The 17,737-nt window shown below is 45.2% G+C and overlaps 1 protein-coding gene across 2 annotated transcripts in view; it reads right to left on the bottom strand.

The window, feature by feature from the left end:
• The window catches only part of ASH2L (ASH2 like, histone lysine methyltransferase complex subunit), a 29,215-nt gene extending 25,087 nt beyond the window's left edge, over window positions 1-4,128 (bottom strand). Inside the window, exons 1-3 of one of the 2 annotated variants that reach the window (XM_069573027.1) lie at window positions 3,802-4,128; window positions 3,086-3,152; window positions 2,254-2,399 (exon numbers count right to left, since the gene is read on the bottom strand). In XM_069573027.1, coding sequence (XP_069429128.1) covers window positions 2,254-2,399; window positions 3,086-3,152; window positions 3,802-3,992 — 404 coding nt within the window. In that variant the 5' untranslated portion in view covers window positions 3,993-4,128. The remainder of the gene's footprint in view (window positions 1-2,253; window positions 2,400-3,085; window positions 3,153-3,801) is intronic. The other variant, XM_069573026.1, reaches the window with a different exon arrangement.
• Between the last annotated feature and the right edge of the window lie 13,609 nt (window positions 4,129-17,737).

The raw sequence follows: 17,737 nt of genomic DNA, 5'->3' as shown, positions 1-17,737 counted from the left end.
TCACCTAGAGCCAGACATCCTGGAATGTGAAGTCAAGCGGGCCTTAGAAAGCATCACTATGAACAAAGCTAGTGGAGGTGATGGCATTCCAGTTGAGCTATTTCAAATCCTGAAAGATGATGCTGTGAAAGTGCTGCACTCAATATGCCAGCAAATTTGGAAAACTCAGCAGTGGCCACAGGACTGGAAAAGGTCAGTTTTCATTCCAATGCCAAAGAATGCTCAAACTACCACACAATTGCACTCATCTCACATGCTAGTAAAGTAATGCCCAAAATTCTCCAAGCCAGGCTTCAGCAGTACATGAACCGTGAACTTCCTGATGTTCAAGCTGGTTTTAGAAAAGGCAGAGGAACCAGAGATCAAATTGCCAACATCCGCTGGATCATGGAAAAAGCAACAGAGTTCCAGAAAAACATCTATTTCTGCTTTATTGACTATGCCAAAGCCTTTGACTGTGTGGATCACAAGAAACTGTGGAAAATTCTGAAAGAGATGGGAATACCAGACCACCTGACCTGCCTCTTGAGAAATCTGTACGCAGGTCAGGAAGCAACAGTTAGAACTGGACATGGAACAATGGACTGGTTCCGAATAGGAAAAGGAGTACGTCAAGGCTGTATATTGTCACCCTGCTTATTTAACTTATATGCAGAGTACATCATGAGAAACGCTGGACTGGAAGAAACACAAGCTGGAATCAAGATTGCCGGGAGAAATATCAATAACCTCAGATATGCAGATGACACCACCCATATGGCAGAAAGTAAAGAAGAACTAAAGAGCCTCTTGATGAAAGTGAAAGAGGAGAGTGAAAAAGTTGGCTTAAAGCTCAACATTCAGAAAACAAAGATCATGGCATCTGGTCCCATCACTTCATGGGAAATAGATGGGGAAACAGTGGAAACAGTGTCAGACTTTATTTTTTGGTGCTCCAAAATCACCGCAGATGGTGACTGCAGCCATGAAATTAAAAGACGCTTACTCCTTGGAAGAAAAGTTATGACCAACCTAGACAGCATATTCAAAAGCAGAGACATTACTTTGCTGACTAAGGTCCATCTAGTCAAGGCTATGGTTTTACCTGTGGTCATGTATGGATGTGAGAGTTGGACTGTGAAGAAGGCTGAGTGCTGAAGAATTGATGCTTTTGAACTGTGGTGTTGGAGAAGACTCTTGAGAGTCCCTTGGACTGCAAGGAGATCCAACCAGTCCATTCTGAAGGAGATCAGCCCTGGGATTTCTTTGGAGGGAATGATGCTAAAGCTGAAGCTCCAGTACTTTGGCTACCTCATGTGAAGAGGTGACTCACTGGAAATGACTTTGATGCTGGGAGGGATTGAGGGCAGGAGGAGAAGGGGATGACAGAGGATGAGATGGCTGGATGGCATCATGGACTCGATGGACGTGAATCTGAGTGAACTCTGGGAGTTGGTGATGGATATGGAGGCCTGGTGTGCTGCTATTCATGGGGTTGCAAAGAGTCGGCCACGACTGAGTGACTGAACTGAACTGAACTATCTAAATTTATTTGAATATGAAAAGAACACCCCAGAGAGCCAGCAGTATAGTCAATTCGATAGAGTCAGTAATGCTCTCTTGCTCACTGTTGACTGAATCTCCTAAATAAGAAGCCTTTCATTCTCAAATTCTTAATATGATTTTAATTCACTAGAAGAGAGGCAAAGACTGGAAATTGGTTTTGCTGAGCAGAGAATTCAGGACACCTAAAGGAAGAGAGTTAGAAACCAAAAGGATAAAAGGATGTCAGGCATGAAGAGGCACCTGCCAGCTCAGATTTTTGACATCAGGCTTTATCCACCATGTACACCAATCCTTTCCCCAAATCCACAATATCCAATACAAGGTTTAAATGGTACTGTCTCAAATTTGTTTAGGTAATGCTTTGTAACTGCACAGTTTTGTCTCCTAAGCACAAAGACAAGGATAATACCTACCATTCTACCTATTAAGGGCAATGCCCTTAGTAGACTAAAAACATGCTCAGACTATTAAAACAATTACTGATTCAAATCCTACTACTCACTGAACCAGAATCAGGAGTCACGGGAAATCCTATGCATTTAGATTCGCCCACACACCTAACTGGGCTTCCCCGGTGGCTCAGATGGTATCTTTACCTGTAGTGAGGGAGACCTGGGTTCGATCCTTGGAGTGGGGCCATCTGTTAGACATGTTGAGATCTACTATTTAACACAGCAATTCTCACAAAAGACTCTGAAAAATACTCACGAGGTATCTATGCCGAAGGTGTCTGCTGTGAACCATTTGGTACATATTCCACACTGCAGCTCCACCTCTCCCAACTGACGGCCATTTTCTTCATCCACGGAGCCTGCCTGAGTATCCATCACCTCTGAAGTATCCCCAGCACCTTCCTGTGTCCACAGAACCATCAGAGAATTGTGTCAGTTGATCTGATTGTATTTTTGATTCATTTAAAAAACCAAAAAAAAAAAAAAAAAAACCCTTTTGCCTGGAATTGCTATCTTCCAGTACTTTGCCAAAATGACCAGTGCAAAGGGGGAGAAGAGGGTACCCCTACATGTTCTCTAGGCCTTTTAGAAAACATAAGAGCTGCTCCTTTGGCCACATACATGCAAATCTACAAGAAAGGTAATCTTGTAGATATCAAAGAAATGGGCACTGTTCAAAAATGAATACCCTGCAGAACAAAACTGGAAGAGTCTACAATGTTACCCAGCATGTTGGCATCATTGTAAACAATCAAGTTAAGGGCAAGATTCTTGCCAAGAGAATTTCTGTGTGTATTGAGCATATTAAGCACGCTAACAGCTGAGACATCTTCCTGAAATGCATGAAGGAAAAGGATCAGAAAAAGAAGGATGTCAAAGAGAAAAGTACTTGAAATGTACTTGGGCTCAACTGAAGCGCCAGCCTGCTTCACCCAGAGAAGCACACTGCGTGAGAACCAAAGGAAAGGGGTCTGAACTGTTGAAGCCCACTGGAAAACAAAAGAACTGAAGGGGTGGGGGGGGGGGGACCCTTTAAAAAACCAACCCTATCGACTGTGCAGTAGAAACACTCAAAAAGAAATACTTACAAGTGTATCTTTTCCATTAGAGGATTCTGTCTCCAAGCCACCACTTACATCAACCGAGTTTGCATCACTGTAAAGTAAGGAGAGCACTCATGGAAGAAATTTCAGAAGAAAACCTGAAAACGCCTATTTCCAAAGATGATGATCCAAGTACAGCTGAACGTCACACCCCTACTCTTTTTCAGCCAAGCCAATGCTCAGACAGGATGCTCAGCACTAGGAAGAAGGCGGCCAAGATGAACTCAAGCCCGTGGGGCACAAGGAAACCTTACCGGCCCTTGCAGACAAGTCTACAGAGGACAGAACTGGTCCCTGGGGAGGTTCGCAGAGATGCACCTCTCCCACTGTGTTTTCAGAGGGACACACTCCTTCCAGCCTGGCAATACAAAGTGGTTTCCCTCTCTGGGAATTTTGAAGGGTTCCTGCTAAAAAAGGGGTCGGGGTAGCTACCAGCCCCCTGCCGGAGGAGTTAGGGCTGGGAGGGAGGCCGAGAAACCGGGAAAGGTGTGCAAAGGGGCGTAGCCTGAGATACGATTCAGAGGGGACGGGTCTAGCGGCGGGCGGGACTAAGGCCCCGGTAAAGGCAGGGCGAGCCGTTGGCCGCCAGGCCTAGGTTCGGAGCAGGGCGGGTGGGAGTGCTCACAGGAGCCGCGGGATTCCGAGAGGGACAGGCCTCCCGACCCCCACCCCCGTCTTCCTCGGGCCACAGGGTGCCTTACCCGCTTTCGGCCTCTCCGGAGCCGGGCTCCGCGGAGGCTGGAGCAGCAGACGTCCCCTCTCCGGCCGGAGCAGCCGCTACGGCTGCTGCCGGCTTCGTCTCCCCTTCTTCTGCTGGTGTTGCATTGGCAGCCGCTGCCGGCCCGGATCCTGCGCTCACTCCCGGTCCTGGTCCGCTTCCCGCCGCCGCCATCACTGCCGCCTTCTAGACTTCTCGCGAGAATACTACCTCCTTCTCGCGCGAGATGCTCGCCAGCTTGCTCACCTTCAAACAGCAAAGGACTCACGGTGGGTCCGCCGTCTGTGTGGGGAAGGCTCTCTCCAAGTCCGCTTTAAGGGCAGGCGGGCGGGCGGAGGTGGGCGGGACCTGGAGGCTGCCGAGCTACCAATGCAGCCCGCGGAAGGCGGTCGGGGCTTGTTAGGTTTTTTTCTAGGACGCAGTTCGTATGAAAGTGGACGCAGCGCATTTTCGTGGCCAAGCCTGCAAGTCACCGCGCAGATAAGGCACCCTGAGAGCGCTGGCGGCCTAAAGGCCCTGGACGCTCTGTTGTGTTCTGCAGACGCCTCTCACCGTTAGAGGTGGAACATGCCTTCCCGCCCCAGGAATTTGTTGTCGTATATTGCCCTCCTGATCTGCCACTTTGAGCAGGTTTCCTAGTGACATCTACAGGTGGGCGCCTGGACTGAATCCCAGAGCCCCATCTACGCCGGGAAGGGGACGTGGATGGAGTCTCCAGGCGGAAAAAGTCGAAAGCACTGTGTTCCTGAAACTGCAAGAAGCTTAATACCGTTAAGAGGAGGAAAATGAAGCCTAAGTGTTAAGGTGCTGGAGGACTTATGAATATAGAGAAATTTGGTCCTTAGAGAAAGGGACAGGTAATGGGCCAAAGGTAAGAATTTGAGGAATCAACGACAGTGCAGGTAGGTGAGGTCGTTGGAATGAGCGGAGTCATTCGGAGCCATGCTATCCAAACTCCTGGAAGTATTAGAGCTAGGACATCTTTCAGGAAATCAGTGTTTACATCGTAATTTCTAGAAAGCAGCCTAAAGATACACCTTTCCCCCTATTTTTAACACTTTCACGTCCACTTTTCTACCCCTTTACTAAAGAAAGTCATATGGGGAATCCAGTCTGACTACGCAATGTATTGTCCCAGGCTGTGAAACCTCTGGGACACCACACACAAGAACGGTTGGGAATAATATATATTTTGATTTCTAATTTCTTCCCAATTTCTTGCTTTTAACAAAATTGAAGGAATAACTAATTGATAGATACTACTGGCTGATACAGATTATTTTTCAAATTGTTGGTGATACATGCTTCAAATAGGTGAAACTTTAAGAAGAAACAATAATTGCACAAAGTATCTCCCCCTAATATTTATTATAGTGGCAATTTTAATATATAGCCACAAAAATCTTTGATACCTCCTTCCTCCAGCAAGTAGAATTTGAATTATCCAGTCCTTCGAGTGTGTGCAAGGGACTTGGTGCCTTGCTTCTAAAACAGAACATGGAAAAGGAGAATAGTAGTTTTTACAGTGGGGAAACTGGCAGACACCTCTTTAACCAAGTGGTCAAGGTTAACACCAGTGGGTGAAGTCATGTTATCAGTTATCCCCTGATGTGAGGCAGTGGAGAACTCTACTTCATCTCTGGAAGTCTTTGCAAAAATTCACAACCCCAGACTAATCAAGAGAAAACATCAGCCCAATACAAATTGAGACCTTCTTGAAAATACGTAACCAGTACACCTCAAAACTGTGAACATCATGAAAGACAAGGAAAGACTGAGAAACTCACAGATTGGAGAAGACCAAGGAGACATGACGATTATATGCAAGTAGGATCCTGGATTGTATTCTGGAACTGAAAAGGGACATAGTGGAAAAATTGGTGAAATCTGAATAATAAAGTCTGTAGTTAAATGATAAGTATTATAACAACTTTATTTTGTTCCCTGTACCATGCTTTAAGATACTGACTGTAGGGGAAGCTGGATTATATGGGGGACCCCTTTGAACTGTCTTTGCAACTCTAAAATTAATTGAAAATTTAAAAGGTAATTGGTGGGGGCAGAATCCACATTGCAGTGGATTGAGAAATGAGTAGAGGGCTAGAAGTAGACGTGTGCAGACGCATCTTTCCGCTTTTTTCCTGATGCATTTTATTTTTATAAAGAAAAGACCTCAGTTAATACAGCAAAGTGTCCACATCTGTCAGATTTGTTTGTGTGTTACACGATTCCCTGCACTGTCTCAGTGGCTTTGAAATAGTCCCTAAATACATGTTTGGCTCTGAAGGAGAGAGAACAGTTGGATGGAGAGAACAATTTCTGAAAGAAATTCAGAGTTGGGGCAGAGGATAGACTGATGAAACAGCTTTACTCATCAATAGGAAGGGAGAGGTTGAAAATACAGGAGGCTTGGTGGTTGATGGAGCAGCTTTGTAAAGAAAGTGGGTGCAGAGTTAAGTGAACTGACAGAGATGGAGAGGTTATTCTTGATGACAAGGAGGGACTCCATCTCGTGAGACTGGAGGAAAGAAGGGGCAGTGGAATAAGAATGCCATTTCTAATAAGGGGAACAGGAGACCAAGGGAAAATATTGTTGGCTGAGCTCTGAGCCTATACATCTTCTGTGGCTTCCATTTCTGTCTTCCATGCTGTCTTCCAACATACATATAACAGCAAAGATGAATGGAAACATTTGGAGTTTTCAGTTTTGCCTTGTAGATAAAACAGAGCCAGTTTGGGGAACAATCAAAGACGATAGAAAGCAGTTCAGATGATTTAACCATGGCATCTGAGAAAGCAGAGGAACTGGAAAAACGAAGAATTCCATGTCAAAGTTTGGAGAAGGCAGGAACTGGAATGGTGAGAAGTTGAAATAAGAGAAGAGCGTACTTGAACATCACTTGAGCATCAAAACTTTAGGAGAATTCCATGGCCAGCTCACCTGTGAGTAAAAGTAGGCGAAGCAAGGAGGAACCAGACCTCACTTCTGGGCTTCCAGAGCAAGGCATCCACCAAACCGGGCACCTCCTCAAGGTTGATTAAAATTAAAATCACTAACAGCACCAGGTTGGAGGTTTAGGATGCACACACAGAAACACGGTTTTGGAAGCTCTCAACTGAATCTCCCCAATTTCAGGCTTTCCCACTCCAGTATATCTTGGCCAATCCTTCCACACACCACTGAATCACTTCTTGCCTGAGGAAGGTACTTACTGCCTTTCAGAGAGAAGTCAGACTCAGCTCCCTGCTCAAGAGCGCCCAGCAAGTGGTCTCCCTGTCCTGTGGGAACCCACCACGCTCATCAGGAGTTGCCCCATCCGCAGCTTCCTGGTTTGGTCCTGCTTCCCTGCATTTGCTCTGCTTTCCTGCATCCTGTTTGCCCTTTGCTCCATCTCATATCCACGTGCATTACATCAAGACCCACATCAAAGTTGTCTCCTCTGCAAACCTTTCTTCCTGCAGTTTTTAAGTGGGTGCATATGATTCAGTAGTCCTGGATTAAAAAGAAGCATATTTTCTGGTGGGCCCACAGTCTAGAATCCCATTTGGCTCATCTGTATGAGGTCTAGTGCGGGGAATTCTTTCCCTCTTAACAAACCGTGATATCTTAATATACTTTTCTAAAATGTTCAAAAGGATCAGCTCCCCAACCCACATTCAGTTCGTTCTTGCCTCCTCTTCTTTGCTTGGGGTGTTGTCTCTGACTTGAACGGCAAATGTTAAAGAACATGTTTTAAAATAGTATTGTGACCATTGTTTCACCAAGTGCATGCACATGCGTGTGTGTGTGTGTGTGTGTGTGTGAGTTGCTCAGTTGTGTCCAACTCTTTGTGACTCCATGAACTATAGCCCATCAGGTTACTCTGTCCATGGAATTCTCCAGGCAAGAATACAGGAGTGGGTAGCCATTCCCTTCTCCAGGGGATCTTCCGGACTCAGGTATCAAACCCAGGTCTCCTGCATTGCAGGCAGACTCTTTACTGTTTGAGCCACCCAGGAAGCCCGTTGTTTCACCGTATAAAATAATTATTATTTTAGATGAAATTAATAAGTTTAAGAAACAATTATTTTGACTGATGTCATTTCTGGACTTGTTTTTGTTTTTGGCAGTGCTGCATGCCTTACAGGATCTTAGTTCCCCAACCAGGGGTGAATCTTTGACCACTGGAGGATTCCCCAAATTTCTGGACTTGAGAATGAAAAAGGAGATAAAAATAAAAAAGCAGTATTACACTGTGATCCTACCTTTGTACGTATTTGTTGGTATGCATATGCACGCTCAGTGGTGTTCAGCCCTGCCGCCATCACTCCAAATGTTGCCTTTAAAAACTTCTTCCTGAAAAGCATCTGGGAGTGTGGGTCTTTTGAGCCCAAACCACCTTTTCTCCTTGCTGGGCCCTGCAATAGACCTTTTCTGCTCCACACTCCAATGTCTTGGTTTGTGTGGCCTCACTATGTGTCAGGCACATGAACTTGGGTTCAATGACAGTACTTCTATTATCTTTAGAGCAGAAAAAAAGATGTTTCAGACCCTTATGGAACCAGTTTACTCATTTAAAAAAAAAACACAGGGAATTCCCTGGTGGTCCGGTGATTAGGACTCCATGCTTCCACTAAAGGGCACACAGGTTTGATCCCTGGTCGGGGAACTGAGATCCTGCAAACTGCATGGTCCAAAAAAGAAGAGATATGGATTCTAATTCTGCAGAAACGGACCCAAATCTGTGTCCATTTTATGTCTGTCTATCAGCACCCATGGGCTTGTAGTAAAGAACCTGCCTACCAATGCAGGAGATGTAAGAGACACAGGTTTGATTCCTGGGTTGGGACAATCCCCTGCAGGAAGGCATGGCAACCCACTTCAGTGTTCTTGCCTGGAGAATCCCATGGACAGAGGAGCCTGGTGGGCTATAGTCCATGGGGTTGCAAAGAGTCAGATACAACTGAAGCAACTTTAGTGTCAGCATACATGCATACATACATACACACACACACACACACACATCAGCACCCATACTCAGCCCTTGCATGAATATTGTCTTGCTGGGCCTTCAAAGAAGAATGAAGGTTTCCAGAAAGTCCTACAACTTAACAACCTGCTTTTTGACCTTCTTCCTCCTCCCAGGAGCCTGCCCTTAGCAAAATAGAGTCATCCTTTGGAATCTGATGTGGGGATGGTTCCAGGACCCCTGAGAAAACCAAAGTCTTCAGATGCTCAAGTTCCCTTAAATAAAATATAATATTTGCATATAACCTACACAGATCCTCCCATATACTCTGAGTCGTCTCTAGATTACTCATACCTAATACAACATCAATGCTATGTTAATAGTTGCTGGTGCACAACAAATTCACATTTTGCTCTTTGGAAGTGATGAGTTTCAGGAAAACGTTTTTAAAGGGCAAGGTGAGGGACGGGAAGTCCCAGGATATATGGTCAGCGTGTGCACAATTCACTAATTGGTTGGTGAGGTAATAGGGCAATGTCAGGGCTTAACAGTTCTTAGGCTCCCGTAGATCTGGGCGCTGTGTGTTCATGGTCATCAGTTCATTTCTTCCCCTGGGTGGTGGACAGAGCATCTGCAAAAGAACTCAGGAAATGTGCATCAGATACTGTGATCTAGGTGCCGCAGAGAGGAGCTAAAGCAGAGGATATGGGGGAAGGCCTGTTCATCCTCACACCGCCCCCCAAACCCCTGGAAGGCCCCATGGGCTCCTGCTTGGTTACCACGGGGCTTTGTATCAAGCTCACAATATGGCAGATGTAGTGGAAGAGTTTCTGAAGTAGTAAATTTCCCCTCTTCTCCCTGTTTAGTCTTCTACCAGTTTCCCTCCCTCTCTCCCTCCCCACAAAGTGCTTAACCCTGGCTTTGCATTAAAATCATCTTGGGAGCTTAAAAAAAAGACACTGCCCTTTAAAAAAAGACAGTATAATTGAACCCTGTAAAAGAGGGGTCCCGGAACTGATAGAGTTAAGAAAGCTTCCTACATGGTTCTACTGTGCCTTGCTGCCTCCAGGAGACAGGGCAGAGGGAAAAAGAAATGGCCTATTATATCTGTTCCTTAGAAGCCCAGAAAGGGCTCAGAACATAAGTAGAATATTTGGGATAAATGCTTTTCCTTCCCCATGAAGAGACTATCCAGGAGATGAGAAGGGGTGGGCCATGATTGTGTAAAGTCTAGGTGGAGGTAGCCTGGGACTCAGCCTTGCAGACACCTTGGTGCCTTGGTGTGGCTCAGATGAGGCAGGAAGACTCCTGTGTCCTCTAACCTGGCCCGTATGTAGCAGAGGGAGTAGCAGGAGCTCAAGGATCAAGGCTCCGAGGATGCACAAGGGCCCATAACGGGACACCAGGTGGGGCAAGGGAAGGCTCGGTGGATGCCCAAGTGCGTAGGTAGCATCAAACACCAGCTGCCCCCGCCCTGAACACTGGAATTCCTGTCCCTAGAGACTTAAACACAAACTCCTAGGAAGAGAGAGGAGCCTCAAATTAAACGGATATATAGCCCCCAACAGAATACAGTTCAAAAGAAATCCTGTGTGGGATTATATGAAGAAATGTAAAGAGAAGGTAAACAGGAAATTATGTTCGATCATGTAGAAGAAAAGATGTCACCTGCCATATCAGTAAACAAAGGACGTTGCAGCCACCACCATCGCTACTAGAGTCACCCTGAAGGTGCACCTTGATGGGACTCAGGATGAGAAAGGAGGATGTTAACCTAGATAGTTAAGATGCATATCAGTTCAGTTCAGTTCAGTCGCTCAGTCGTGTCCGACTCTTTGCGACCCCTGAATAGCAGCACTCCAGGCCTCCCTGTCCATCACCATCTCCCGGAGTTCACTCAGACTCACGTCCATTGAGTCCGTGATGCCATCCAGCCATCTCATCCTGGGTCGTCCCCTTCTCCTCCTGCCCCCAATCTCTCCCAGCATCAGAGTCTTTTCCAATGAGTCAACTCATTGCATGAGGTGTCCAAAGTACTGGAGCTTCAGCTTTAGCATCATTCCTTCCAAAGAAATCCCAGGGTTGATCTCCTTCAGAATGGACTGGTTGGATCTCCCCGCAGTCCAGGGGACCTTCAAGAGTCTTCTCCAACACCACAGTTCAAAAGCATCAATTCTTCAGCACTCAGCCTTCTTCACAATCCAACTCTCACATCCATACATGACCACAGGAAAAACCACAGCCTTGACTAGACGGACCTTAGTCAGCAAAGTAATGTCTCTGCTTTTGAATATGCTATCTAGGTTGGTCATAACTTTTCTTCCAAGGAGTAAGTGTCTTTTAATTTCATGGCTGCAGTCACCATCTGCGGTGATTTTGGAGCCCCCCAAAATAAAGTCTGACACTATTTCCACTGTTTCCCCATCTATTTGCCATGAAGTGATGGGACCAGATGCCATGATCTTCGTTTTCTGAATGTTGAGCTTTAAGCCAACTTTTTCACTCTCCTCTTTCACTTTCATCAAGAGGCTTTTTAGTTCCTCTTCACTTTCTGCCATAAGGGTGGTGTCATCTACATATCTGAGGTTATTGATATTTCTCCCGGCAATCTTGATTCCAGCTTGTGTTTCTTCCAGTCCAGCGTTTCTCATGATGTACTCTGCATATAAGTTAAATAAGCAGGGTGACAATATACAGCCTTGACGTACTCCTTTTCCTATTTGGAACCAGTCTGTTGTTCCATGTCCAGTTCTAACTGTTGCTTCCTGACCTGCATACAGATTTCTCAAGAGGCAGGTCAGGTGGTCTGGTATTCCAATCTCTTTCAGAATTTTCCACAGTTTATTGTGATCCACACAGTCAAAGGCTTTGGCATAGTCAATAAAGCAGAAATAGATGTTTTTCTGGAACTCTGTTGCTTTTCCCATGATCCAGTGGATGTTGGCAATTTGATCTCTGGTTCCTCTGCCTTTTCTAAAACCAGCTTGAACATCAGGGAGTTCACGGTTCACGTATTGCTGAAGCCTAGCTTGTAGAATTTTGAGCATTACTTTACTAGCATGTGAGATGAGTGCAATTGTGCAGTATTTTTGAGCATTCTTTTGCATTGCCTTTCTTTAGAATTGGAATGAAAACTGACCTTTTCCAGTCCTGAGGCCACTGCTGAGTTTTCCAAACTTGCTGGCATATTGAGTGCAGCACTTTCACAGCATCATCTTTCAGGATATGAAACAGCTCAACTGGAATTCCATCACCTCCACTAGCTTTGTTCATAGTGATGCTTTCTAAGGCCCAGTTGACTTCACATTCCAGGATGTCTGGCTCTAGATTAGTGATCACATCATCATGATTATCTCAGTCGCGAAGATCTTTTTTGTACAGTTCTTCTGTGTATTCTTGCCACCTCTTCTTAATATCTTCTGCTTCTGTTAGGTCCAGACCATTTCTGTCCTTTATCGAGCATGAAATGTTCCCTTGGTATCTCTAATTTTCTTGAAGAGATCTCTAGTCTTTCCCATTCTGTTGTTTTCCTCGATTTCTTTGCATTGATTGCTGAAGAAGTCTTTCTTATCTCTTCTTGCTAGTCTTTGGAACTCTGCATTCAGATGCTTATATCTTTCCTTTTCTCCTTTGCTTTTCACCTCTCTTCTTTTCACAGCTATTTGTAAGGCCTCCCCAGACAGCCATTTTGCTTTTTTGCATTTCTTTTCCATGGGGATGGTCTTGATCCCTGTCTCCTGTATAATGTCACGAACCTCATTCCATAGTTCATCAGGCACTCTATCTATCAGATCTAGACCCTTAAATCTATTTCTCACTTCCACTGTATAATCATAAGGGATTTGGTTTAGGTCATACCTGAATGGTCTAGTGGTTTTCCCTACTTTCTTCAATTTAAGATGCATATGGAAGGGATGAATTCAATGAGCCTGTGCTAAGTTGCTTCAATCTTAAGGGCTGTAACCTATCAGACTCCTCTGTCCATGGGATTCTCCAGGCGAGAATACTGGAGCGGAGGCCGTTTCCTCCTCCAGGGGACCTTCCCCACCCAGGGATAGAAACTTGGTCTCATGTCTCCCGCACTGGCAAGCAGGATCTTTACCATTAGCGCCACCTGGGAAGCCCTTTCAATGAGCCCAGAGTCTTGCACCTTCCGTGCACAGAAAAGTGCACTAAATTCCTTAACTTGAGGTGTCTGTTTTCCTTTCATTAATAGTAATCTTTTCATGCTCCAACTACCTGGTTTTCATTGCAAAAACTATATATCCTGGCTCTTCCCTTACTTTTTTCAGAGCAGCCTTTCAGAGCTGAGAGACCGTCTTTTGAGCTTAAGTTTTGTCCATGAAATAGAACATAATTCTCAGCTTTTAGGTTGTGCTCTTTTTTTTTTTTTTTTAGTTGAGAATTATAAAAAGAAAGATAAATTCCTTGCCAACTTGAGCCCAAGAATCTCATCTGTGACACTGGTCAAGATGAAAGTGTTAGCCTCCGGAAGAACTGTATTTGTACTTTATAGAGAGGATCCTGGGCTCCCAGAAGTCTTCAGCATCTGAGAGAGAGAGATTGTATGGACTCAAGCATGTCCCATCCCTGAACCAGCCTTGGCCAAGAGTCTCCGGACCCTTTCCTAAAAAAGAGCATCTGGTTAGATGCCCAGAACTCTACAGATTCCTAGGGTTTCCCCCTGCTCACCCCATCCCCACACCAGCCCATGCCCCAATGTTTGTATCATCTATAAAGCAAAACAAAGCATTTTGTGTTCATTATAATTGTCACAAACATGGAGATAATTATTGTGGTGCTTCATCTCACTGGGGCATTCCTTTAGTCTCTGCTGGAGCTCTTGGTCCTTAATCTCTAGTGTGTATAAACTGCTTTGACTAAAGACTCATGATTACTTCCAGTAACCAGATACCTGGGTCCTTCTCAACTCATTTTAAGAAAAGAGTTCTACTCTTCCTTTTATTAGAAAGAGGTAAATCTCCACGTGGGCAGGGATTATATATATATATAATATTAATAAATTATTAATACATGTGACTATATATTAAATATATTAAATGTACAATATATTATATAATTATATATACTATTTAATATAATTATATTATATACAAGTAAAATATTTAATATATAATATATTAATTCTATATAGAGATAATTATATAATTCTATGTAATTAATATGTATTATATATTATAATACTATATATTATTTAAATTAAAATATAATAATTATCCTATAGTATTATATAACTCTATAGAATTAATATATATTGAATGATATTTATAGTTCAGTTCAGTTCAGTTCAGTCGCTCAGTCGTGTCCGACTCTTTGCGACCCCATGAATCGCAGCATGCCAGGCCTCCCTGTCCATCACCAACTCCCAGAGTTCACTCTGACTCACGTCCATTGAGTCCGTGATGCCATCCAGCCATCTCATCCTCTGTCGTCCCCTTCTCCTCCTGCCCCCAATCTCTCCCAGCATCAGAGTCTTTTCCAATGAGTCAACTCTTTGCATGAGGTGGCCAAAGTATTGGAGTTTCAGCTTTAGCATCATTCCTTCCAAAGAAATCCCAGGGCTGATCTCCTTCAGAATGGACTGGTTGGATCTCCTTGCAGTCCAAGGGACTGTCAAGAGTCTTCTCCAACACCACAGTTCAAAAGCATCAATTCTTCAGCGCTCAGCCTTCTTCACAATCCAACTCTCACATCCATACATGACCACAGGAAAAACCATAGCCTTGACTAGACGGACCTTAGTCAGCAAAGTAATGTCTCTGCTTTTGAATATACTATCTAGGTTGGTCATAACTTTTCTTCCAAGGAGTAAGCGTCTTTTAATTTCATGGCTGCAGTCACCAACTGCAATGATTTTGGAGCCCCCAAAAATAAAGTCTGATACTGTTTCCACTGTTTCCCCAGGAAAGAGTGAGAATACAGGAGACCTGTGTTTGATCTCTGGGTTGGGAAGATTCCATGGAGAAGGGAGGGAATGGCTACCCACTCCAGGAATCTGGCCTGGGGAATTCCATGGACTCTATAGTCCATGGGGTCTCAAAGAGTTGGACACCACTGAGCAACTTTCACTTTCACTGATGATGGAGTTCCAGCTCTTGGCTCCCCTGATGACCTGGGCCTGGCATTTTTAGGTTTCCCGAAGTCTCCTCATTAACTTCCCAGAAGACACCTTTATTACTCTCATCACAGGAAATTCCAAGGTTATCAGGAGCTCTGTGTCAAAACTGGGGCAAAGACCAAATATTTGTTCATTTATGCCGCACCGCACAGCTTGCAGGGTCTTAGTTCCCCAACCAGGAACTGAACATGGGCCATGACAGTGAAAGCAGTGAGTGAGATCTAACCACTGGACCACCAGGGAAGCCCCTATATTTATTGAAATCACAGCATCCAAGCAAGATGCATCCTTCCTCCTACAGCTCCCTTGGGAGTTGTGATAGAGCCTGTTGAGAATGCCTGGGTCAGGCCCTGGGGAGTCCTCATGGAGAGCTTTCTGCAGGAGACCAGGAAGGTGGGCCGGGGGAGTGAGGGTAAACTACGTTCCCCTCACTCTAGCCCTACCAAGTTCTGCCATGACGTGGCAGACACTCCTTCTGTTGGAACTGTGGGGGATGCGCCGCAGTGAGGAGCTGAGTGTGAAGGAAGCTGCGTGGTGCAGGGCCCCCATCTATCTGGGGAAGGACAGCAGTTGTCAGAGACTCCAGTAGGGAATACCTGACAGCAAGCTGGCCTCATCCTGGGGTAAGAAGAGACCTAAGGTTTTTTTTTTTGTTTTGTTTTGTTTTAGCCATGCTGTGCGGTTTGTGGGTTTTTATTTCTCAGACCAGGGATTGAATCCAGGCCACAGCACTGAAAGCTCAGAGTCCTAACCACTGGACTATCAAGCAATTCCCTTTTTTTTTAAGTCTTTTTTTTTTTTTTTTTTTTGACCTGGCTTTTAGAATCTCAGTTCCTCAACCAGGGATGGAACCAGTGCTCCCTGCAGTGGAAATTTAGAGTCCTAACCACTGGACTGCCAGGGATTACTTTTTTAAACATTTTTTGGCCGTGTTGCATGGCATGTGGGATTTTAGTTTGCCAGCCAGGGATTGATCTCATGCCTTCTGCCTTGGAAGCAGTCTTAACCACTGAACTGCCAGGGAAGTCCAAAGAGATGAAATCTTGACCTGTTTCCTTTCCCCTTCTCGACAAAAGGAAGTTTCTGAATGAACCGTCAACTTGCATGCAGTTACTCCAGGATTTAAATATTCATGGTGCAGGCCCAAGAGCCAGGGTCCTCTGCTACCCACCCCACACCAGACCCAAATACCCCTCTGGTCACTACAGAGTGTAGCATCCATGTGTAGTTCCACACATGCAGGTCGGCTATCTCACGGGTCAGGATCAACATTGTCCCTCCTGTTCTCAATAACCCATGCTCAACCCTGCAGGAAGGCAGTTGTAAGTCCAGGGACGGAGTTAAAGTCTCCAGGAAGCATTGGCTGAAGGTTCTGGGTGGAGGTGCTAAACAGGACATCTTGTCAAGGGAGGGACTGTCCATTCACTATTGAGTAGTATTTCCAATTACATTCTTTTTTTTTTTTTTAAGCTGCACAGGGCAGCATGCAGGATCTCAGTCCCATGGCCAGGGATCAAACCCATACACCCTGCGGTGGAAGCAAAGAGTCTTAACCACAACACCAGTGGTCCACCACAAGTCCTCAGTTAAATCTTGCAGAAAGCGAAGAACTAAAGAGCTTCTTGATGAAAGTGAAAGAGGAGAGTGAAAAAGTTGGCTTAAAACTCAACATTCAGAAAACTAAGATCGTGGCATCCGGTCCCATCACTTCATGGCAAATAGATGTGGAAACAGTGGCAACAGAGACAGACTTCATTTTCTTGGGCTCCAAAATCACTGCAGATGGTGATTGCAGCCATGAAATTAAGACGCTTGCTCCTTGTAAGAAAAGTTATGATCAACCTAGACAGCATATTAAAAAGCAGAGACATTACTTTGCTGACAAAGGTCCATCTAGTCAAAGCTATGGTTTTTCCAGTAGTCATGTATGGATGTGAGAGTTGGACTGTGAAGAAGGCTGAGTGCCGAAGAATTGATGCTTTTGAACTGTGGTGTTGGAGAAGACTCTTGAGAGTCCCTTGGACAGCAAGGAGATCCAACCAGTCCATCCTAAAGGAAATCAGTCCTGAATATTCATTGGAAGAACTGATGCTGAAAGCTGAAACTCCAATACTTTGGCCACTTGATTCGAAGAACCGACTCATTGGAAAAGACCCTGATGCTGGGAAAGATTGAAGGCAGGAGAAGGGGACGATAGAGGATGAGATGGTTGGATGGCATCACCGACTCAATGGAGGTGAATTTGAGTAAGCTCCAGGAGTTGCTGATGGACAGAGAGGCCTGGAATGCTGCAGTCCATGGGGTTGCAAAGAGCTGGACACGACTGAGCAACTGAACTGAACCGAACCGAACCGAACTGATAGCGAAGAGTGGTGGTGCCGTCTTGTTCCTGTAGGGGGCGCACTTCCATACACACGGCTGAACAGAGGGAGGGGTGAAACCCAGGACGCTCACTCTACAAAGTGCCCACCCACGAAGATCTCTTTTTCCTCTGTGCAGGGTGTTGGCTCCTCGCCCGGAGAAGGCTGATCTGCCATCTATGGAGCTAACCGAGAGAGGAAGTCATACTACTCTCTCTCCAACTCAGATCAGCTCCACACTGGCACAATCGGTCAGTGAACTGAGTAAAGAAAGGTGTGGCAAGTTCATCGGGGTGCAGAATATTTGGGTGTCAGTGTCCCTCTGTTGGACACGGCGCTTTCTAACACGCTGTCAAGGTTCCTCATCTGAGTTAGAGGCTCAGCTCGGGAGCTGTTGGGGGCTCCCAGGTGGTTCTCAGAGGGCTCAGAAGCAGAAACTGTCCCAGGAGCTGGGAGATTACCTGAAAGACA

Source organism: Ovis canadensis, chromosome 26 (genome assembly GCF_042477335.2).
Source record: "Ovis canadensis isolate MfBH-ARS-UI-01 breed Bighorn chromosome 26, ARS-UI_OviCan_v2, whole genome shotgun sequence".
Taxonomy (NCBI): domain Eukaryota; kingdom Metazoa; phylum Chordata; class Mammalia; order Artiodactyla; family Bovidae; genus Ovis; species Ovis canadensis.
The sequence above is the reverse complement of the archived record's forward strand: the minus strand, read 5'-3'. Positions and strand labels throughout refer to the sequence as shown.